The sequence below is a fragment of the Canis lupus genome, chromosome 34 (genome assembly GCF_003254725.2).
Source record: "Canis lupus dingo isolate Sandy chromosome 34, ASM325472v2, whole genome shotgun sequence".
Lineage (NCBI taxonomy): Eukaryota > Metazoa > Chordata > Mammalia > Carnivora > Canidae > Canis > Canis lupus.
The window spans coordinates 35098856-35123798 of NC_064276.1; the positions used below are offsets into that span (position 1 = coordinate 35098856).

The 24943-nt window shown below is 42.8% G+C and overlaps 1 protein-coding gene and 1 long non-coding RNA gene across 3 annotated transcripts in view; one reads left to right on the plus strand and one right to left on the minus strand.

Moving 5' to 3' along the window:
• The window catches only part of LOC112645953 (uncharacterized), a 59339-nt gene extending 44148 nt beyond the window's left edge, over positions 1-15191 (plus strand). The window contains exons 4-9 of one of the 2 annotated variants that reach the window (XR_004812039.2): positions 281-332; positions 3082-3170; positions 3294-3440; positions 4784-5324; positions 9381-9512; positions 14005-15191. This is a non-coding gene — a long non-coding RNA (uncharacterized LOC112645953). The remainder of the gene's footprint in view (positions 1-280; positions 333-3081; positions 3171-3293; positions 3441-4783; positions 5325-9380; positions 9513-14004) is intronic. The other variant, XR_003127372.3, reaches the window with a different exon arrangement.
• The window catches only part of SLC7A14 (solute carrier family 7 member 14), a 111700-nt gene that overhangs the window by 49613 nt on the left and 37144 nt on the right, over positions 1-24943 (minus strand). The window contains exon 2 of the mRNA XM_025425567.3: positions 8799-9255. Within this exon, the coding sequence (XP_025281352.1) occupies positions 8799-9102 (304 nt within the window). The 5' untranslated portion in view covers positions 9103-9255. The remainder of the gene's footprint in view (positions 1-8798; positions 9256-24943) is intronic.

Here is a 24943-nt window from a genome sequence, read left to right on the forward strand (position 1 = left end):
CCACCGTCCAGCCCTGCCGAGGGCTGAGGGATCAACACACCCAAGCAACCAGCTTGGGAAGGTCTATGTTAAGTACGTTTCCCAAGTCACATGAGTTGTAAACGGCAGAGCAGGGCTTGAAGTGAGGTGCATCAGTTCCGGGGGGCTGGCTGCATCTGGTGCCCGGATGCTACCTGGGGTTGGAAAGTGTGTGTGTGGAAGGTTGAGACATTGGACCTTTCTGTACAAATCTTTCCCCTCCCTGGGTTCTTTTTGTTTATTTTTTTTAACCCTCATACAGGCAATCGAATCTGAACTATTCGTTTTGCAGAGAAGGAAACTGAAGTCAAGAGGTGAGCGATTTGCCTAAGTGTCCTGAGCTGCGGAGGAACAGAGCTGGGACAAGGGTTTGGGTGTCCCGACTTCTGTCTCAGGCCCTGTGGTCTCTTGCAGTGCTCAAGATTATTTCACGTGTGCCTGTCTTGTTTTTTTTTTTTTTTTTGCATGGACATCTAGCTCTTTGTCTCAGAGTTCTTTCCTGTGTTCTGCAGCATTTCTGTGGCCAGTCCCCCCCATGCCTCGCTAGCTGCTCTTGGTATGCACTGTCCACTCTACCAGATGCTGCAGAGGCTGTGAAAGAAGCCCAGGTTGTCTTAGTTTGCTAGAGGAGGCTTATGTCAGAATCAGTAATTTGAGAGACTTGTAAATTTTTATAAAAATGGGCTCACCTTCTCTGAACTGGTAAGTGACATCCTTCCTACAGGGCTGTCAATCCAGCTCTATATACAAGAGTTCCATGAACTTCGCAACACCCTTCTCACTGCTGACAGGTGACAAGAAGGCGCTGAGCTTAGAAAGTATTTTCATGACCTGGGTTACAAAAGTTATGATCCAGAAAAGTGCTCAACTAATCAGTAGAGTAGGGTGAGCCACAGGTCCTTTTGAAACCCTAATAAGAGTGAAGGTTTTCTTGATTCACTTGGTTCTCTTGGTGAGTTCTTAGGGGCATGTGTGTGCATAAAGCAGCTGGGGGTTAATAGCCCCTGGAGCGAGGCAGATTCAAATGTAGGTTCAACCTTTGCCACTGACTGCCTTAAGGGCCTGGATAAATGACCTCACCTCTCTGAGCCTCATATTTGTCATCTGCAAAATTCATATACAATGGCACTTATTTTGTAGGATTTGTTGGATTACGTAGCTGTGTGTAGCTAGTGCCAGATGATACGTCGGAAGTCCCCAGTGGTTTAGCTGTTGTGACTGATAAAATGTGGACACGAGTGGTCACCCAGGAGGGAAGTTGAGAGCATTAAATGCACAGTGCTTGGGGCACAGTATTGGATTAATAATAATAAAAACGACAACAGCAATAATAATAATGACTAACTTTAACCAAGTCTATGTCTCAGAGACTTTACAACATTGAGGGTAGCTGCTATCCTTATGAAGATGTCGACACAGAGCTGTGAGTTTGGACACTATCTTGGAGAACTAGTTTTCCAGAAGCTTGAAGACTGGCATGCATCTGTTTATCTTTGCATTTCCTTTCAGTGTTTCCAGTGTTCTGGGCAAACAAAGGGATGTGAGCTTGTAGAATGAATGAGTGATCCTAGGTCACTGAGAACCATCAGCAATGCAGAAGGGCCAGCCCTCCTGTGTTCACCTCTCTAGTCTGGCTTCAGTTGGAGGAGGGGAAAATGATCTGTTCTGAAAGACAAAACAAGGGAACTCAGCAGACTATCTAAATAGACTTGGAGTCTCTAGAAATCTTCCTCGGTCATGAAAATCCAAACTGAGATGAGCACTGCAATTCAGAGATCCTGCCTAGGCTTTGTGGAGGTCCAGCCCTGGGAGGAGGTTGGGGAGCCTTGCCTGTGGGAAAGGCATCTGCTTGACAGGGCGCTACTCGCCTTGCCACCTCCCAGGGACTCGGTGGCCCTGGTCTCGCCTGATGATGGATCAGAGGATGCCAAAAAGCAAATGAGGATGGCAGGAAATTCAAATTATAAGCCCTAGGGCTAAACCATAAACTAAGAATGCCAAGAAAAATGCTACTCAGTCCTACGGGCCTCATTGCCTTTCGGATGCGTGGCTTCAAGGGTCTCAGCAGCACTTGCTGATGGAGGAGCAGGAGCTCTGGAGCCCTGGATTCTGGGGGTGGGCTTCTGGTCCTGCCACTAAGTATCTGTCAGACTCTCTGGAAGTTACTTTAACCACTGACTGTCTGGCTCCTCAGCTGAGGGAAGAAATGAAGTCACCCTTCCCTCCTCTGTGTTGGTGAGAATGGGAAGGAGGTGCTAAGTGGGAGCCCCGCCTTGGTGTTCTGCACACACGGATTTGCTTATTGTCCTCGGTGGTGTTCAGTGGTGGTGGGTCCCTTTTCCTTGGGTTTTCTGCTTCTACTTTCACTTTCTGTCACCAGAACTGTGTTGTAAATCCGTTATTCTCATGACATTATTTCAAATACACTTTCATTTGCTGCGCCTTTCCTTAGTGGAGAGAACATGGGCCCCTCTGCCACACTCTTCCTCGCCCACCCACGCTCACATTGTCCACATCCCAAGCTTCCTTCCCATCTCCACCCTTAACCCCTTGCCTGTTCTGTACAATACGTGCATAACCAGTGTCGCCACCCCTACTCTTTCCCCACCGTGTTACTACAATACGGATCTGCTCGTGTTGCTGAACTTCTTTACTGACCGAATGATCTCTTGGCCTGTCCCCCTTGGGCAGACCTTCCCGCTTGGCCCCCAAGCCCCTCCTCTAAGAACCCACTTTGTTTCATAAATGATCCTGATGGACCATTTTAGTTAGGGGACAATATTCTTTGGAGAATGGTTGGGATTAGATTGTAGAGAGATAGAGACTCCGTGGGAGCAGATTCAGGGTTGGCATAATCAGTCGTGAGGTAAGCCTCACGACTCCCTACTGAGTTATTGAGGGGGACTCTAGATTTTCCAATCGTACATTTACTGAGAATAAGAACCAATTTTACTTAAACATTTCAGAACAACTTGACCTCAGCAAGCTAGAGGGCCTGGGGGTTGTGCATCCACTATAGGTGTGGCAGTGACAGCCAGCTTTCCTCTTCTTTCCTGTCAACAGAGCTCCTGGAATACTGGGGTTGACAATACAGCCAGTCAGAAGACTACCCTTCATAGCTTCACTTCCTGGGACCAATTGTTTCAACCAATGTAAGTTATAGAGAAGGATTTATGAAAAAGTTTCTTAAAAAGGGGACAGAAATATGGGAAATGACCTGCCTCAACTTTCTGTTCTCCTTCCTGCCTTCTGGAACTTGGATGCACTGACTGCAGCTCCAGCAGCCACCTTGGATCCTGAAGTCACCCTAAGGATGGAAGCCAAGCACCCTCCGTGGTAGAGCACAAAGATGGGCCTGAGTCCCCACGACTGCAGACCCACAATAGCAGCCTCCCTCCAGATTCTTTCTACACAAGGAAGAGGTGAAATTGTCTCTCATTTTTGGTTTTCTGTTGTGTGCGATTGAATCTGACCCTCATCTGCTAATATGGTAGCAGATGAGCAGTGATTACAATGTGGGCTTTGGAGTCAGACTGCTTTCACTCTATTCCCTGCTCTGTCACTTCTTAATCAGGTGCCTAAAGCGAGTTCCCAGACTTTTTACAAGCCGCTGTTTTCTCATCTGTAATGTAAGGATAATGACACCATTTATCACATAGAGTCGATGTGAGGCTTAAGTAACATAACATGTTAAGCACTTAGAACTCTTTTGGTATGCAGGAAGTACTAATAAATGGTAGCTGCTGCTGCTATTACTACTATTATTACTACTATTATTGGCATACTTACCCATCCCATTGGGTGTTCGCCTCTACCAATAAGCAATGGGTCCTTTAGAGTAGAAACAATTTCTTACTTGTTTTTGGTGCTGCCCTAGGACTGGTAGATGGTGGGTACGCAATACATCTTTACTGAATCACATCTTATTAGATTTTTGTCTAATAGTTTCTTATGAGTAGATGATAAAACTTACTGGTATTGTGCATCAGCCTGGGGACCGATGCCGTGTAAACACACTGTCACTTAATCCCTATTTGAGATATGGGCCTAAAGGGTCATTGTAGGACGTGCATGAGCTCAGGAGTCATTCAGGCCTACATTCTGTTTGGGGTTCAAATGTGATAATATTAAAAGAGAACTGGAAATCAACTTAGGAGAAAAAGTCAAAGCAGGAGTCCTTACTCAAGTTCATAGGATGCTTTTAGGGCTTTGAGTTGGTGGCCAGATGTCACTGGCATGGTGGCTTTGCTTTGGGTTTCACTCTGAGTCAACTGAGTTAGAGAACCTCTGGAAGCCATCCTGCTTCCGTCCTTCAGTCTCTCAATATGGTTGTAGGTGGGAACCAGGAAGAAAAACTATTTCCCCCTATCTTGTTTATTAATCTGGTGTATTCAAAGAGTTTTCTAGGTTTGGTATGGGCCTGGGTTCTGATTGTGGCCTGCTGAACTATTAAAGGGTAGATAAGACCTTATGGACAGAGGGTAAAGGTTACAGCATAAACTACTTCCTCTGATAAGTTTCCCTCTACCTGTGATAAGGCTGTGGGCATTACTGGGCTGGGGCATGACTGGTAGGAGGAGCTTGGGGTCACTGTAACTTTGGCTCTGGTCATATTGTAGAGGAAGTCACTCTCTCTTAGTCAGATTTGCTTCATGTTATGAGCTGGTTTGCATGGCACAGAGGATGATGCCACAGCCGAGAAAATCTCTTAAGAATCTGCTGGCCAAATAATTTATATCCTAACCTATGTTTTCTCTTTTTGTAGGTTATAGCTGAAGCAGGAGTTAAGTTTTGGTACTTGTGAAAGAGTAGTTCTTAACCTTGGCTGCACATTCGACTTCTCTGAGGCTTTAAAAAAAAAAAATTCCCTGAGCTTTACTTCAGTCTGACTGAATTAGAATCTCTCGAGGTAGAGCCTGGGCCTCAGCATTTTTAAAAGGAAATAAATAGGAATTCTAAGAAAACTAAAAGACAAGCCACAAACTGGGAAAAAATATTTACAAAATCACATATCTAATAAAGGAATTATATTAAGAATGTGTAAGAAAATCTTAAAAGTTAATAATAAGAAAATGAATCCAATTAAAGAAAGAGCAAAAGATTTGAACACTTCATCAAAGAAGATGGATGGCAAATAAACACATAAAAAGATGCTTTAAATATTAACAATTAGGGAAATGCAAATGAAAACCACATTGAAATATCTCTATATGCCTTTTAAAATGGCAAACAAACAAAGCAGCAACAAAAAGCAGCAGCTGACAATTCTGAGAGCCTGCAAGGAACAGAGCAACTGGAATTCTCAGGTATGGCTGATGGGAATGAAAAATAATACAGTCACTTTGGAAAAGAGTCTAGCAGTTTATTATAAAGTTAAACCTCCACTTACCACACAATCTGATAATTCTACTCCTAGGTATTTACTCAAGAGAGCTGACAACTTGTGTTCACACAGAAACCTGTACATAAATATTTGTAATGGCTTTATTTGTAATGATCCCAGACTGGAAGCAACTCAATTCAACATTCAACTAGTAAATGGATAAATAAACTGTAGTATATCCATATAATGGGGTACTACTAAAAAAATGGAATGACCCACTGATATATACAATATGAATGAATATTAAATGCTTCATACCAAGTGAAAGAAACCAAACTCAAAAGGTTATGTACTGAATGATTCCACATATATGACATTTTGGAAAAGACAAAAGTATAGGGACAGAAAACAGATTAGTGGTTGCCAGGGGTTGAGGGTGGAGGAGAGGAGATTTGCAAAGAAGTAACATGAAGGAATTATTTGGGGATGATAGAACTCTTCTGTATCTTGATTCTGGTGGAGGTTACATAATTATAGGTGTTAGTCAAGTTCATAGAGTTGTATATTTAAAGGGCTACATTTTACTGTATGTAATTATAACTCAATAAAATTGACTTCTCTCCCTCAAACCATTCTTTAGAAAAAAAAAAGTTTCCCCAAGTAATTTAAATTTATAGTCAACATTGAAAGATGTTGTTGGTATAACAAATTTGAATCTAAGTTCTGGTATTTAAATTTCAATTTTCTCACATGTAAAACTGGAGAGAATAAAACCTATCTTGAAGAGATATCACTAATTTTTTTAAAGATTTATTTACTTGAGAGAGAGAGAGAGGATCTGTGGGAAGAGGGAGAGGGAATGGGGGGAGAATCTCAAGCAGACTCCCTACTGAACGAGGAGCCCAGTGCCATGTGATGCGGGGCATGATCTCACGACCCTGAGATCATGACCTGAGCTGAAACAAGGAGTCTTATGCTCAACCAACTAAGCCACCTACACATGGCACCAAGATGTTACGAGTCTTAAATGTGATGCTGTATGGCAACCTCTGAATACAGAGTTTGGCACACAATAATAATAACTGCTTATTTAGTGCTATGTGCTAGACATTGCAGCAGGCACTTCCAGGCATCTCTAATCTTCACAGTGACTCTGAAGGAGCTATTGTTATGACCATTTTCAAAGTGGAGAAACTGAGGCTCAGAAAAGTTATGGAACTTGCTCAAGGTCTCACAGCCAGTCGGGGCAGAGCCAGGTTCCAAAGTCCCTGATTGCGGGAGAGGCAGGGGTTTTCTTTTGGTGCTTGGTGCAGTGGTGAAGACACCAGTGACGGGGCAGTTCCAGGGCCTTCAGTAGAGCTGGGCCAGTGGTGTGTTGGTAAATGCTTAACAACTGACTCTCTGAAAATAACCAACCAACCGACTGACCAACCAACCAACCAATCAAACTCTATTTGGAGCATTCGCTGATTTTTATGGTATAAATGCGCCCACTATGGCCAATTTCAAGTTAACAACAACATGACCCTGCTGAATGCAGAGTTAGGGAGAGGTGTGTACAATTAGGACTCTTGCAGCAGGTGGAAGCTGGTCCCAACAGAGCACTGACTGGATCAGTCTTGGGTCCTCCATATGAGAAGCAGAAAAATCTCGGTTATATAATGCCATGGGCACCTTGACTGGGCGACAGCCTTCCAGAATGCAACCGAGCCTGGATCTAGTTTCTAAATGTAATGTAGTGCTGTGAAGGATGCAGTGTGGGTGATTTGTTTGCAGGATTCATTGTAGTTTGGAGGATGGGACCATAACAGAATGGACCTAGAGGAGAGTGGTCAGTCTGCATTAACTGGATAGGACTCTTAGCCCTCTGCTCTGTGCTTTTGGTGGGACCCCTGGTTACGTCTGTCTCTTGTCCTACTATTGCTATTTTTGTCCTCTAGATCTATAAATTTATAGTGAATAGGAATCTGGCAACTTCCTCCAAATAGTTTCTTTGGCAATAAGCTTAGAAATGATTGCAATTGGGTTAAAGGCATTTGAAGTATCCACAGAATTCACCCATGTGAATAATTTATTTTCATTTATAAGAAGAGTCCTCTTTTCTGAAGGAACCTCAATTATTAGGCTATCGATACATCTTAGAGATGACTTCAGGAAGAGGGATCGTTATATAACCAACAGAAGTAAGCCATGATGAGAGAGAAATAGAATCAGTCTAGAATTATTTCCCTCATTAAGTTAAAAAGATGTCAAATATAAACCGGTGCACTTTCTGGTTGTGTGTTCCTGGCCTGTGCATTCCCCACGGACGAAGGCTAGTCTGGACATACAGTATCTATGTAGAACTTTTCTTGTGATGATGGCATGCATTAGTACGCGGGAATCCAGAAGCACGCGAGCATTCTTGCTTCCGAAGCAGTGAAAGAGGCCATGAGGTTTCCTGCCAGGACATGACTTGACCCACATGATTTGCCACCAAAAACCCAGCAAAACTTCATGCAATATAATGCTCAAGAAGCAGGATATGTTCTTTTTTCCTTCTTTTCCAAGTTATTATCTATTGACCTATTCCTGGAAAGAAGATACTGTGGATCACAGCTCAAGAGAGAAGGAGGGAGAAGGAAAAGGAAAATAGGAGAGCCATTTCACAAATTATCAATATATAAGTCCTGGTACCTTATTGACAAAATGAGTTTTATGATTCTTTCTCAAGGGGAGCGATGGCACTGGTTGAACTACTTCTGTAGGATACAATCTGTTGAAGCGCTTGTGGCAGATGGTGCTTTGTGATTCTCATGATGGCTCTATATTTCCTAGCTTGGTTTCCTCCTGCTTGGGGGTCACAATGCCAGTTTTTGGCTCATCAAATCCCAATCATATCAGATTTAGTGACTTGTCATTTTGCTCCTCTGCCTACCCCTTATGTATTATTTATAATCCTCGCTATATCCACTTCCCCACAAAGGGATTGACCTATCTTCCATTGAAAGGGAGAGTTAGGATAAAAATGGAGCTATTAGGACATGACAGGGAATGAGAAGTTGGGAGGAAGCCGGGCACCAGATTAATTATTTGTATCAAAAAACAAGCAAAGGGGCGCCTGGGTGGCTCAGTAGTTGAGCATCTTCCTTCGGTTCAGGGGATGAGCCCGGGGTCCTGGGATCGAGTCCCACATTGGGCTCCCCACAGGGAGCCTGCTTCTCCCTCTGCCTGTGTCTCTGCCTCTCTCTGTGTATCTCTCATGAATAAATAAATAAAATTAAAAAAAAAAAAGAAAAAGGAAGCTACTACAGTTGAGTCTTGAACTCCCTGGCAGTCAAGGCAAAAAAGGAGCCCAACGATGCCTTTGCTGACACTTCATACATCTCACTGATGAACATTCTAGAAGTGCAGGATGAGCAGTGACAGACTGGCAAGCACACTTTCCACAGGCCTTCCACTGTACTGAGACACTCACCTGATAATATGGATGCCACGGCTGCAATGATGAAGGACACAATGACACCAGGTCCTGCCATTTCCTTGGCCACCAGACCAGACACCACGTACATCCCAGTGCCCACACAGCTGCCAACGCCAAGTGAGATGAGGTCCATGGTGGTGAGCACCTGGGCTAGCTTGGTGCCATGGGCTGTGGTAGCCCCAGTTCCCTCAAGCATAGACTCCACTGGTTTGGTGCGCAGGATCCTGGAGTGCATGGCATACCAGGCGGCCCCCCACTGAACCCGCCGGGGGTCCAGGGAGGCAAGGAAGCCACTCATCCTGCGTGATAGTGGTTACGGTGAAGGTCGACTGATGGAAGAGGGCTATGGGAGCCTTAGTGGATGCTTCTGGAACTCATCTAGTGAGCAAAGATCTCCTTTTTAGGAAAGGTCCGGAGGGACCCAAAGCAGCCTTCTTCTGGGCATGAATGCCTGCGGAAAAACACAAGAAGGGAGATGATGAGACCAAGCAGGAACAGGCTCTCACTTGGAGGTGTGGTTGGAGGTCAATATACTGAACTGGTTGAGTGGGTTTCTCTTGTGTACTCATAATGCAGGAGGGTTGCCTTTCCCCTTTTGTGTGGCCTCCAGTCTGAAACAACAATCTGTCGTTTGCACTGTGTCCCCGAGTCGTTCTGAAGAAGAAGGTCTGAGTCAGAGCTCTGCTACTTACTGCTGTGGGACCTTGGGTAAGTTACTCCATTTCTCTGTGCTTCAGTGTCAACTGTATAATGGGGATAATAAGCCTCCTGCCTAGTGTTGATGTGAAGATTAGATTAGTATCTATAGAGAGCTTAAGACAATGCCTGGCACACCGAAAATGCTCACCTGTTCTGGGTCTGCCAAGACTTGGTTTGTAATTTGGGGGCATATTCTCTGGGGACACAACATCCTCGTTTTTCCAAATACAAAGATGTAAAATTAGACTTGTGACTTTCAAGAGGGACAATCCCACCCCATCGAGTTGTTTTGGAACTTTGCTCTCAAATAAAATGAAAAACCGTTTTGAGCATTGTTTGCTCTCCGAGATTGAGGAAGAGGAAATGTTCCTGGCATGTGGTGGGTGAGCCCCAGAGGTGCTAACCCGATTGGTGTCATCCAGTTTTCAATATTCTCACAGACATTTTTGTAGATGAAAATTCTGGTTATGATGATCCAAACGTAAAACCTAATTGTTTCATGTATAAACACATGGGGTTTTTCAGGAATGGTTTTAATACACAAGTGCTTTGACTTTTCCAGGAATGCAACTATAGAGTAAATGAAAGGATGATTGTAAATTCTTTGGTCTGGAACTGAAAAGGAATTCTTCATTGCTTCAGAAAGTCAAGGCCCCCCTTACAACACCACCCATGGCACAGCACCTCCCATCACCACACCTGTGACAGCCTGCCGTTAGGAACTGGCACGCGGACGGTGATCCTTTATATAGTAAAAGCATCTGACAGCTCCCTGTGTGCTGGCCTGTGTTTACACACTGAGATATGTTATAATACACGTAGCTTATTCATGCATTTTGCTTCAGGATATTAAAGAGGGGTATAACCAAACCTTTATTACAGAAAAGAGGTGCTGGGCCTGATAGAGCTGAGAACTATTATGTTAGATGATTTCCAAAGTCCTGACAAGTTAGAGAGTGCAAAGATGAGATGAAGCTACCTTCTTTGGAAGGTGGAAGCGTTACACAATTCTACAAAGAGCTCCTAAAGTACAGTTGAACATTGATTCCAACTACTGTGCTGACAAGCCTAGGACATTTACATTTATAAGCAGTACCAGCCCCTGTAATCTACCAATATTATTAATTAATACTACTTAGCACTTAATGTCACACTTGTCTGCTTCTAGAGGCTTTGCAAACACAACCTAATTAGAAGAATCAGGTGAAATGAGGTCGTTTGGTTCACAGGGGTTGGGTGATGGACCTACTGGCTTAATTTCCTCCTAGATTTGACAGTGTTGCTTCATACTGTGTTTTAATTCTTGACAACACCTTCAATATCACCACAGGTGCATAGTGCCATTGTATACAGCAGTCATTTCAAAGCCTAGCATGTCAGCAGTCTTTTCCCTTTTCCTTTTCCTTTTTTTAAAAAGATTTCCAGATTTGTGAGAAAATGTGTCACATATATACCAGGGATGCTGCAAGAACAATTGCTTCATTTGAGCTCTTGTGAGAAATTAATGTATATATCTATTTAATTTCAAGTTAGCCAGTATATACCAAGCATCTGTTATGTGCCAGGCACGGTGTTAGGCTTGGGGTGGGGTGGGGGGCGATGCAAAGACATGGTTTCTGCTCTCATGGAGCTGTAAGTCTAGAGTGGGAGGTCATGAGCACCTCAATCACAATGCAAGGAGTAAGGTTTGTTTTTGCTTTTTTCCTGGAAAGCTTGTGTTTCATTATTTTTCTTATTATACGGCATAGTCTGCCTATTGCAGAAAAATGAGACCACATAAACAGTGATGTTCAGTGAAGAAAGAATATAACACATTACACAGGATGACAGATAAAACCGGATCATTCCAGGGATGGAGGAGGGATGTGTTAGATGTTGAATCCCATCCCCCTTGGATTCCTATGCTGAAGCCTTCCCAAACCCTAGCAGTCAGAATGCCCCCTTATTTGGAGATAGTGGTTACAGATGTGATTAGTTCAATGAAGTCATCTGGAATAGGGTGGGCACTAATCTCCTATGACTGATGTCCTTGTAAAAAGAGGACATTTGGGCACAGAGAGAATGAGGTGTGAAGATGAAAGCAGAGGCCAGGGGGATGCATCTAAAAGTGAAGGAAGACCGAGGATTGCTGGGAAACCACTAGAAGCTGGGAGGGAGCCATGGAGTGTGCATCTTCCTCACAGAAGGGGCCAACCCTGCTGCACCCTCATCGAAGACTTCCAGCCTTCGGAACTGGGAGATGATACGTTTTTGTTTTTAAGACACGTAGTTTGTGGTGCTTTGTTAAAGCAGCCCTAGCAAACTAACACTGGTCGTGCAGGATACAAAACAGGGGGCGGAAGGGGTGAGCGAGGGTCTGTGCGGCCATGGCATTGGCATTGGCATTGGCATTGGCCCCCGAGTGATGGAGACACCCTCTGGGATACTTGTCTGATCAGCCTTCATCAGAAACTGTCACAAGGACGCGGAGAAATGAAGCAAGCTTTGTTAGGGAGGTGACGGCTTTTATCTGATAGATAATCAGAAACGTGATGTAGATATAGAGAACCAACTGGAACGAAGGTTGAGGGTGGTGAGCGTTCCTAGCTCTGTTCCCTCTGTAATTCCTCTGAGTGTTTGCTTTATTGATGCAAACAGGGACTTGGGGCATTTTCTTTCTTGGTTGGAAATGTACTGGAGAGAACAAAATGTACGAGAAAACATGTTTCCAAGTGACTATTGACAATATCCATATTCATTACCCTCAGATTATGTTAATCGAAGATAGTTTTGGAAGCTCTTTGCTGTTGTCTTTCCAAGATGAGCAACAAATGTGTGTTGTGCTTTCTCTACCACTTTAATTCAAGTTTCTCAAAATACTTCACAGCTATAACTAAGAACGCTTACAGGGCCCCTGGGAGGAGAGAGTCATCATTGTGGTGGTTGCCGGCGTGCTTGAGGGTTCAGCAGACTCCAAGTGTAATGATGGTAAAAGCAGGTTTGTGTCAGGATGAAAATAATCACGGCTTAGGAGTTCACTGAATAGGTAGGATTATCGAATTAGGTTGGAGCCTGCCTTTGGAGGTGAGGAGAGGAAGGAAATGAAGCCTAACAAAACAGTAAACAGCCCCACATCACTCCAGCGTGATTTTGCAAATACACCAGGGGATTACAAAAAAATCCGTCCTGTGACATCCCCTGGTTGTAGCCGCCCAGCCTTTGGCGGAACATCTGGAGCGGCGGGGAACATGGGCTGTTAGAAGCAGCCCCTTTGCGGAGTCGGTCGGTTAGGATTGCTGCGAGGTTCTTCTCATCGATGTCCCCTGGCAACACCAGGCTGCAGTTGGCCCCGAAGGTGCCTGGTTTGATGAGCCCCACCTGGTGACGGTAGGCTCTGGACAGGCCTGAGCTCCCCCCACCTACTCCCATATCCTGGAGTCTGGTGCTAACCCTCCTCCCCACCGACCTGCTACTTCTCTTCCTCTGGGGCTGAGCTTCTGGTTCCAGAACATAATTCAGGACTCTAGTTCTCTGGGTCCAAATTCTGGCTCTGCCCTTACTAGCTAAGTGACCTTGGCTGGATCTTTTCTGTGCTTCAGTTTTGCAATCCATAAAAAAATAATGGTACTAGCTCACTGGGTTGCGGTGAGGAGCACAGGCCTTAGCATGAGTGAAGCTTCTAGCACAGCGCCCAGCACGGGGTGAGGGCCCCGGGAGTGCTAGCCAGCATCTCCTTGCTCCTCAACCCCCTACTGCTGAGAACCCCTTTCTACCACGTCCCGCTCCCCAGGCAGTTTTCAGAGCACCCTTGGCCTGCTGCCCAGGCCTCACCCAGAGCTTTTCTCTGCTGGAGCTCCCTTGGGTGTCTTCTGGCTGCAGACTCTATGCCCTGGTCCCTTCCTTCCAAGGATGTGTGTTCCCCTTTCTGGTGCTGGTGGAGAGCGGCCTTCTCCTTTCCTGTGTCTCATGATCTAAACGGGCTTCTTAGCAGATTTGCTTGGGCCCTTGGGTGTTAACACCTCTTCTCATTCTTTCATGCCCTTGACTTTTCTCGGCAAGAGGTGCACGCACGAGGAGGTGGCTAGGACAAGGGGGTTCACCTACAGTCATCGCTCCATCCCTGAAAACATGCTCCCCTTTGGACCTTGACACCTGCCACTTACTGCAGCTCATTCAGCCGGAGTCCTTGACATTAGGATTTCTGCCGACGTCCTTGCTTCTGTTGCTCTTCTAGTCCTTCCAGGCCTTCCGGATGTGGCTCTGTGTCTGCGCTCGGACTGGATGACACTTGCCTGTCAGCGGCTTTACCTGTTTGCTGGGTGGCCTGGGACGGGTGTGTCCCCATCCCAGAGTCTGCTCCACCCAACAGAACATCCCAGTACGTGGAATCGATAGCTGCGTCCTGGTGGCTTTCCCCTGTTGCCCCCGGTTTTGCTCTCCGTTATCCATACAGATTAGGAGGAAAGGGCTTCATGTTGTCGAAGGCAACCGATGTAACTCTTGGGAGTTTTATCTTCCCCAGACGAAACATCTTCAATTTCTTCAGTGATCAGCCGTGTCTCAAATGGTACAGCTTCCAGATCAATCCCGTTTTGACTTCTACTTCTCGGGTAGGCTGCAGTTTATCACTGTTGACATTTTGGGACCATGACAAAGCAGTTAAAGAAGATGTTTTTGATCAGTCTAGCCGTGTGTGTGTGTGTGTGTGTGTGTGTGTGTGTGTGTGCATTTGTGTCCTAAATCATACAGTACTGGTGCCTGACAAATTGACTCAGAGATATCGCTGACTTCAAAAGGAGGGTTCCTGACTTTCATAGTGCTAATAATCTTCCCAGGTGGTCTTTGTGAAACGTTTGATTCATCGAACCCACTTCAAGTATTTTGTGATCACCTTCCACATTCCTTAACCTTAATTCCTTAATTAAGGAATTCCTTAATTCCTTCCACAAGGCCCAGCTGGCTTTGTTTTGCTTGGAAAGTTCCTAAAGGGGAGTTTGGATCTACGACCATTGAGGGGCTAAGAGCCAAAAAGGTTGCTCCCATTCAGCTTCCTTTTCAAACCTTGTTTCTTTTTTTCTGTTTCTAAAATGCCATGAGTGCGTCGATCAGCTTTGGCCGCAGTAACCAACGACATCAAATTTCAACGTTACAACAACGACATTTGTCTCTTGCTATGACTCTACCCCAGGCTGTGGATTGGCTTCAAGGTTTCTCCTCACTGTGGACTGTGAGTCTCCACATGTCTTCTCAGACATGAGATTCAGGCTAAAGGAGCAATGCCTACCTGCCGCACGCTGTTCTCTTGTGGCATAAACCAAGAACAAGGGACTGGCGGGAATGTAGGAGGCCTCTTCTGCTTCTGGTTGGAACTGGAATTCCATGGATTTTCTTCTGGTTAAGGTGAGGCAAATGACCACGCTCAAAGTCAGTGGGGTGGGATGTATATTCCTTTCATTGGAGACAGCGAAGTTACATGGCAAGGGGTGAGGTTGCATAACTTTTCTTATAAAAGAGAATATGAAGCGCTGTGACAATAATATAACTTCTTTCACTATGTGCTGCTATGTACCAGGCAAAGTAATTCTATTGCAATTTTTTTGAGGCTGGTTTTTCTGCAATGGGCAGAAGTCTGTGCATCTGATATGTAAACTTAGAGACTCTGATGTGCTCATTCCTGTACTTCCACAATAAATTCTGTAAAAGTGTGAATAGTGATTTCCTTTAACGACAGGTATTAAATCCAAAATTCATCTGCTTTTGACACCGAGCACAACAAAATGAGAAATCATTTTAACCTTACTTGCCAGAAATAAACAATGAAGATAATTGGTTTTTACCTGGTCTGGGACGAAGTTTCTGTTTAGAAAAGTTTTCCATTCTGCTTCTCTGTTGGTCAACACAGGTATTAGGATGTGGGCATCCTTGGAGGAGTTATTCTTCAGCCCACAAACCTTTTTCATACTCCTTACACCTATCTCTTCCTAGTTCTACACTATGGCACACTTCTATCTCTCTCTCTTTTTTTTTTTTCTGAAAATACGTGGCTCAGCCTTTCTCTATACTCTCCTCTCTCCAAAGTTCCATCCCTAATTACTAACAAAAACTTAACCCAAACTACATTTGCCCAGTGTTCCTCAAGAATACCCTTGGTAGAGTAATTCACTCAGTTACTTTGAGGTGAATGGCTCTGGGGCCAGAGCACTGAAGTGACATATCCAAGGCCACACTCCAGGCAATGTGGTAATGTGGGTCTCCCTTACTCTACCTCTATACTATCACAGCAGTATATCCTGCTGCTCCATATTTATGTAACTAAAAATATACTATATTTCAATGAATTGAATTGAAATAAAATAAAAAAAATTTTAAAAAGCCAACTGGAGCTATCTACATTTTCTTTGTATGTTCCAGGCTTAGGATGATCCCCAAAGGAAATTCAGGCATTTGCCCAATTTTCTATGTGGTAATGTTCCTTTAAAATATATTTTTCTTTCCTAGGAGCTAAGGGAATGGGCAGGGGTGTTTAATGTACCTCAGAACCCTTCCTGGTGGCTTGGCCTCAGTGGGCATTTCCTCATCCCAGTTTGGAGGAGCATGGCTCTTGTAGAAGTCTTCCAAATGCTCTTATGCACATAATTAACCATCTGGCTTCCCCAGCGTTGCTCTGGAAAATCCTTCAGTAGGTACATCCCTGCAGCTACTCTCCCCGGAGAGGCTAAGCACAAAGCAATAACTGGGTAACTGACTTTGTGCCTTTGGGTGTGGAGCTCATATTTGAAATTGTTTTGTTTTCTCTATTCACTGTGTCTTTTGTACTGTGGATTCAGTTATTCTGGAGGCCCATCACCTGTGTCTTTGGGATTCTCTCCACTGTGCCCAAAGGAAATTTCTACTCTTCTAAAGAGTCTGCATTTTGAGTCAGATAATTCCAAGTGGACACTTCAAGTTTTGATAATGACCATTTTTATGTGATATCGCAATAAACAGACAAGTGGACAAAATCTTAATTTTAATCGATGTAGGTCATCTTACAGGCTCCATGAACTTCCAGCTCTTAACTAAGCCTGACTCTGCACACCCAGCCCCACTCTACTCTTCGTTTGTACTGTTCTCAATACACACCATCTGCTTTAATGGGTTTCGGAGCATGTAGTAAATGTCTGGCACCATGTGTGCAAGATGCAGGGACAGAAGGAGTAAGAAGATGGCCCATTCCTCCAGGAGCTCCTGGATGGCCAGGAAGGTAGGCCTGCCAATCAAGTGACCATCTAGTGTGACACAGTATGTCTCCCCACTGATTACAAGGATTTTACTTCTTAGTTTTTCTTTTTACTGTTTTTCTCACCTTTCCCCTATAGCCATCCACATTTTTATGTTCTTTTGGAACCCAGCTCATATTCCATCTGCCATTAAATGTGTGTTAACTACTTGGGCCTCCTCTTCTCTGGATTTCCTATGGAGCCCCCACGTCAGCATGTGTTTTTCAATTGCCTTGCACAGATTGTTATACACTTGAGGGCAAGGGTCTCTTTAAAACACTCCATTTCTTTTTTTTTTTTTTTTGGAAAGAAAAAGAAATCCAAACTCCTTGCAATGGCCTAGAGGGCCCTACACAGTCTGGTGTCTACTTCACCCCTGAATTCATCTCTGCCAGCCTTCTCCTTGATGCAGCCATGCTGTCCTCCTTTCCATTCTTGAAACACAGCAAACTGCCCATTATTTCAAGGGTTGCTCTTCTTCCTCTACCTGAGATCTCTTGTCCCAAGTCTTTGCTTGGCTTTGTCCTTCTCATGATTCCAGTCTCAGCTGGAATGTCCTACAGGGAGAGGGTCTCCCAAACTACCTGAGCTAAAAGTAGCCTTCTCCTTCGTACTCTTACCCTCCTGTTCTTTTTTCTATCTAGCCATTCATCTATCCATTTGTCTACCTATTTAGTTTTGAGTAATTTATCCCCATTTGATATTTATTTGTTTTTATTTTCATCATCTGTATTCTCCCTCTAGGCTGTGAACTCCTTGAAAGTAGGGATTTTGTTCTCTTTGCAGAATCCCTAGTGACCACAGCAGGAACTGGCACATAGCAGGTAATTAATAAATATTTGTAGAATAAAGATTCCTCCACAGTGCTTAAAAGAATGTTGGGCACAAAGTATTTCTTTATAAGAAACAGAATTTATAATAGCTATTTGTAATAATCCTTGTGATCTTGAGATATCGATTGCAGTGTAAGATGACTTTCTTTGTTAATTACTATTTGTATTTGTGCATAAAATCACAGAATAGAAAATCTGAGAAATCAACTGGCCCAAACTTTCAGATTTTATAAATGAGAAAATTCTCTTTTTGTTGAATGCCTTCACAAATTCCTTTGAAATTAAATTATCTGTAAATAAGTATGTCTAATTATAAATAAATCATCTCTACATTTTTGATTCTTTTATATTCGCTAAGTCAAGAGAAGACTGAATGAAAAATACACAATATTAAAATATTAAAATCCAGTTAAGGTTAGAATTGTACTTTTTGATATAGATGTCCCATGCTGCAACTGGTAGACCTGTCTTTTACCCAACCAGAGGAGCAAAAACCTCCTAAATTATAGAATATATACCATAGAAGAGAAGGTACATTTTTAAATTTGCTTCATTGCTTTTTTTTTTTTTTTTCTGTCTGGGAGGAAAGTAGTTGAGACTTTTGATAGCCTGAGTATTTAACGTGTTTTTTAAAAATGGAGATGTGCTTTGCCCTTTGGGTGCACTATTCATTTCTAATTTCTGAGCCTCTTTTGAGAATGGTGCCTGCACAGGGTTGGTTAGTCTGCAGGCCCCTCAGGGTATATTGTGGATCCACAGCCCAGAGAATTCTTCTTTGGGGGCAGATTCCTTTTCTGACTGTTATCAGTCGTTTCCTTAGGAAATCTGAAAGTTGGGAGTGCGTCTTTCAATGCCAACAGGCCTAAATCACCGAAAAATGCAGGTTTCATTTAGGGACTTTGAAATGAATTTCTGACCTACAGGCTACTCAACTGAAAAGTGGTTGCTTCCAAGCTATTGAGTTCAAATTTTTCCAGACTGCAAGTTCTTGAGTTTGAATGTATTCCTCATAGAGTACAGTAAAGAGCAACTGTTAATGTAAATACAAATGTTCAATAATATGAGACAATATGTCCATTATCATAAATATTCAAAGAAATGCCAAAAAGGGAGACATTTTCACTTATTAGCCTGGCAAAGGTTAAAAAAAAGACACTCATTGCTGATGGTGGGGATACTTCCACACACTGATGATGGGAGTGTAAATTGTTATAAATGGTTCTAGAAAGTTTTATCATGTGGAAATAATCAGGTGCAAATTTTTTCTTCAAGGAAATCTAATGCAATTATTTATAGTAGTAAAAACTGTAGACAATCTAAATGCCCAAAACTAAGGATGGAGTTAAATCAATTATGGGCTATTCAAAGAATACAATACTAAGCAAACACTAAAATATTATTCTAAAATAATATTTGATGACACAAAATTATTCCGGACATGTTAAATTAAACTACTATAAATAAAGGATATAGAACTGAGTATAGAGTGAGATCCAATTTCATTCTCTCCTTCTGAAGGCAGTGTGCCAAAAATGTAAAAAATATGGACTTCTGTGTGGTGGTAGAGATGGATTTCTATAGGAATGATTTCTATTTCTCTTTTTTTCTTTTTTTGTGGTAGCATGTATTCCTTTAAAATCAGAAAAGAAAATTTTAATTAAAACCCAGAACAGAACACAAAAGATCCCACAACAGTGAGCATACTCCTATTTCTGGCCATGAAGAGATATCCTTGATTTTTGTAGTTACGTGTTTTTGCATCTTTGTTATGGAAAACTGTTTTAGGATCTGTTCCCCCATAAAATTAGATTAGCCATTATCATTGCCATTCTTTTCACTTTGGAGATAGAATTTTCAGAGCTTGGACTTGGTTACAGAATCAGCATCATACAGTGGGTTCAAATCACCAGAAATTTGGAGGTGGGATTCTTTCAGTTGTTACACAAAGCTCAGGCCAACCTCCCTGCTGGAAAAATAGAAAATCTGCCCCTAATGCAAATACCTTAGTCCTATGACTGCTTTCTAAGAGCTTGGTTTTCTTTCTTTCCATGTTGATCATCCCTCAAAGGCAACTAATTTTGACAATTTCATGGACTATTGTAAGAATTCAAATTATTTCCACTACGTTCATCTTACAAAACAAACAAATAAAAACACTTCTCTTCCCCCAAACACCATCCCCTCCTTAGCTATTGCCACACTTCAGCTACTGTCCTAGGGGCTATCTCTCCTTTCTATTTTGCTAGTCATTGAGCCTCTGTATTCTGCTTTCCACATTTTGCTTGCCACCAAAACTGCATTTGCTGAGGTCATCAGTGGCTTCCATGGTGCTAAATACAATGAACATATTTAAGCCCTCATCTTTCTCACCTGAGCTGTTAGAGGCATGCAACACAATTGTTTAAGTCCCCCTTCTCAAAACACTTTTATTTCAGCACTAATAGATTTGGATTTCATCTTATAGCCGTGAGAGCCATGAGTTGTGTGTGTATATGTGTGTATGTCACGTGCAAGCTGGACAGTGACCTACTATCATTATTTTGGGAGTAACTTCTTGTGATTTTTTTTCTTCTTCAGTGTAATGGGATTTTTTAAAAGGAAGGACACATCCCCCAGAAGACCCTTACTGCTGGTATGCTTTTAGTTCTCAAATACAGTGGCTACTATTACATGGAATCACAGAATGATATTCTGGTGTGACCATGTATTGGTCAGTGTGAGTCAATATCAAGAAACCATTGTGCCTTGATGCCTGGAATGTCTCTGCTGAAAGAGGGGTCCCAAAGGGGAAAGATATATGAAAAGGAAATATGAGAATTTGCTTGACAAATATGAACAAGAATACAAATACTCCTTGAGGTAGAGTAGCAGATGGTTTACAGACTTCCAGGTCCACCTGGACTGTTTGGCCCTCTCTGCATCTTGACCCATGCTTGGAGCTGACCTGCCTGAGGCTGTTGCTCTCTCTGAGACTGAAGTTCAGGTTGAAAGTGTAAAGTCTCCTTGCCAAGCTAGGCTGGTGGACCTGCTGCCCTGGTGGACCTGCTGGTGTCTTTGACCTCTTTCCTTCCCCCGGGAGACACCTGCTCAGATCTGACCTATTCTTTTATGCCTTCTCTACAAGAGAAGGCCATGATGCCTGCTGTTTAGAATCAGCCCAAGAAGAGCCCATTGCACTATGTTCTGCATCAATGAGGTCCACGAGCCCATGGTCCTCTATCCATATGAAGCACAATCCCTCTAGAACTAAGAGGTGTGGGAAAAGAGATGTACTGAATTGTGTTTTATATTTTGACAACCGAAGAGTACCCCAACAAATGAGCCTCTGCATTCAGAGCCTGGTATCGAGAATCCTTAATTGGTTCCACCCGCTATAGGCAAGGGCTGAGTACCTGCTATAGGCAAGGGCTGAGCATGTAAGTCCTTCCTGCCTATGGTTTGGGTCTGGTCAAAACCCCCATTCCATTGAGTTAGTGAGGAATCTCCAAGTGGAAAGGGGTGACCTACTCTCGGGCATATCAAAGGTTTGAAGCAGCTCCCCTTAAAATTTGGATTCTGAGTCTCATTCTGTTTCTAATAGATGAAGGGTAAAATAGACAAAGAGTTTCTTATTGCGATGCTGAAAACTGGGAGGTTAAATGGTCATATATCTAAGATGCAAATTATAGTACTTAGATAAGAGTGTCTTCCCTCTCTGCCCTCTATATTTTATGCACATCTAAGGTAGAAATATTTGCTCATCCGCTCCTATGTATCCAATATTGCCTATGCCTTATCTTAGGTAACCCTCACCTAAATAATAGCATCACTTATAGGATGTTTACTGTGTACCAGGCATGATTTTAACTGATACACACACACACACACACACACACACACACACACACTTAAGATTTATTTATTTATTTTAGAGAGAGAGAGAGTGAGTGGGGTAAGGGCAGAGGGAGAAGGAGAGAATCTTGAGCAGGCTCCATCCCAGCATGGAGACCAACTTGAGGCTTGATCCCACAGACCCTAAGATCATAACCTGATCCTAAATAAGGTCAAGAGTCAGACTCTTAACTGACTGAGGTTCTATATTACTTTTATGACAACACTAATCTCACTAATATTTTTAGCCACCTCCAAATTGAAGATGGGGAAACTGAGGCACAGAACCATGAATGCAGCCACTAAGTGGCAGAGTTGAGCTTTGAATGCAGGCAGTGAAGCTCCAGAGCAGTGGACTACCTAGAGCAGCCCTGTTCAGTAGATAATGAAAATGCTCTTTGTGCCGTCTGCTATGCATGCTATCTGGTAGCCACTAACTATTGGGTCTATCAGGCACTTGAAATGTGGTTAGTGCAACTAAAGGAATACATTTTAAGTTTTATTTTGTTTTAATTAATTTAAATTTAAATGGCCACATGTGGCTAGAGGCTATAGAGTCTGCACTTCATAACTTCCAAAATAAGAAGGATGGTGGTGGTATCCTTTACAGAAGAGGACACTGAGTGTCAGAAAAGTTAGGGGATTTATCTAAGGTTTTGAAGCTAGAACGTGGAAAAGTCAGGATGCCAGCCTCTAATGCCACATGCTCTGGTCACCAGAGATGCACACCTTGCCCTCTGGCTCTGCATCTCTTTCCAAATAGGATCTGAAAGCGTATCTTTCTCCCTTCACCCTTATCAAAGTTTCTTTTTCCCTTCCTCTATTATGAATGCAGTAACAGTGGAACAGTAGCACGTGCCAGGAGGACACCAGGCAACACGTGTGGGGGAGGATGCATGGCCCCATGGAGTCTAACTGGCCAAACTAGAATAACTTAACTCGGTAGTAAGAAGTGTACTCATTCTTAACATTCTTGAAGGCTTATCTCAAACTACTCTTTTGTTGCCTTTTTCTGTTATTTTTCTCTCCACACCCCCCCCCCCACAATTCTTCCATCATTGGTAACAAAATATATGCTGCAGAATCAAACAGCCTTTGGTTAAAAGTACTAAAGTTTTATCTACTTCAAGCTTTGCTATTTACTCCCCTACTCCCCAAAGTTCTTCCAGTTAGGTTCATGTTGGCTAATGTTATCATTAAAGAAAAAAATATAATTATTTATGGCTTAGAAGACTGTCAATTTCTCTTAAGCATGGTTTTGAATAAACCAACCTTATGCTAACCCATGGTGAGCCAAGCATAGTCTTATACCCGATAACATCGCAACAACTATTAGCATTTCATTGCTTTGCCTTTTTCTACTTTCCAATAGTGACTTAGGAATCATCTAATTAGGAAACGTCACTTTAACCATTGGGGATGGACAGAGGAAACAGAAAAAACCAAATTCAAATACTGGCGCACTCAAGCTTAAAGCACTCAGGCAATCCTTTTTGGCATCAGAAGAGAAGAAATGCTGACACTTGTCAGATAGCAGCCTGCCCATCTGATCACAAGATGTGATCACTGTCTTATCTGGAGACAAGACTCACCCAAGTCCCAGACAGAAGGACGCAGAATCTAATGTTTCCTAGTGGAGAGGAGCGCACCATTATTTCCAATGACCTGGAAAGTAGGAGTCTATTGGAAAGCAGCTTGAGAAGAGACAGAGGAGGATTCTTTTAGGACATTATAAAAATGGGGAGAAAGGGCTTCTGTGCTTGGGTCCCCTTGATGCTTCTAATTCCCCTGTGACATACACTGGACTTGGTGGATCCCAAAGGAGGATTGAGCTATGCCAGGACAGCCAACCTGATGGTACTTAGAAAACCCGAACATTACCATAAATTAGTGTTCTCATTTCCACGGACTCATTTAGAGGGAACGAGTTCACATGATAGTATGACAGGAGAGAAAAATAAGAAGGCATTTTACAAACTCCCAGGGTATGACACTCAGCACTGTAGCTTTACAGAGGCTCTTTCTACTCCCAGTCAGACCTGCAAGCCACTTCTTTGAGCAATCCCATACTCAAACTGTGCTGTTGTTCCCTTGTGCATCCACCTAGAAAGCAAACAGAGGGGAGGCCCCTCACACAGATGGATAGCTGATTCTAGAAGGTGGTTTGGGTCAGTTTTTCACTAGTCCAATCGTTATTTTTTTCACCCTAAAGGCTGGAATTGAAGTAATATTGTTGGCAAGAGCCACCGGCACCATGAGTAATATCACATGCAGGTGGATGATGCACCTGTCTCCTTGGTCTTTCAAGCTAGACTCCCAAGGGTTCTCAATTCTTTAGAATCATCTAGAAGCATTTGAGTCACCTGGGGAGCTTCTAAAAATAACAACATCCAGTCTCACTTCCAAGAGATTTACATTTAATTGGTCTGAGATGGGAACCTGGCATTGGGTGATATTGGAGAGCTCCCCAGGTGATCCCAGGGCACAGCCAGAGCTGAGACCGCCAGATGGGGCAACGAGCAGCTTCGGGTTGTCAGGAGCCCCCTCCCTTTCACTCTCCCTCCTTGTTGCCTCCTGCAGTGACTCAATGAGCCAAATAGAGTAGTTTCTACTTTTTGAAATGAGCATTTTATTTTCTTTTATGAACATGAAAATATTTTCCATCCTTTATAAGCAAAACAATCTATACCTATTGTAAATGATTTCAGGCCATTTGGAGAGGTCTAAAAAAGAAAGTCAAAACCACTCATTACATTCCACTAGGGATAAGACCTGTATCATGGTATATGACTTTCTAGAATGTTTTCTAGATGTATTTTTCTTTTTAATCGACACACACACGTACAAAATTGAGACTATTTTGTGATCTTGAGTGTATCAGAGGTATCATTCTACAACAGTAAATGTGGATAAACTCAACTTTAAAGAGCTGTAAGAATTGCTCATTTTATATATATTCAATAATTAGTGTAGTCTTTTTAAAATGGAAATTGAAACTCTTCTCATTATGTTGTTCTTATAAACAATGCCTTGGTGGACATATATTTTGCAGATGTTTTCATATAATCTCTTACTCTAAGTTCCTGGAAATGGAGTTACCAAGTTAATAGGTATGCATTTTTGATGTCCTGGTGCCTTTGCCAAATTGTTCTCTCAAGAGATTGCTCCAGTTTACATGCTCCTGAGGATAATATGCCTGTGTCCATTTCTCATCAGTCTTAACAGTCTCTTAAATAGGTAGATCTCATAAAATAAAAATTTGCATCTGTAAGACTTGATTTAAGCTGCATTTACAGAGTGCCTATCATGTGCTGGGTGCTTAGAATACCAAGACATATAAGCCAGAGTTCTTGCCTTCTACTTTGTGCTTCTGGGTACTTTAATGTCTGTAAATATCACCCAAGCATCTTTTTAAAATGCAGTTTCTGCCTCTATAAGTCTGAGATGGGGCCTGTGATTCTGCATTTCTTTTCTTTTCTTTTCTTTTTTTTTTTTTTTT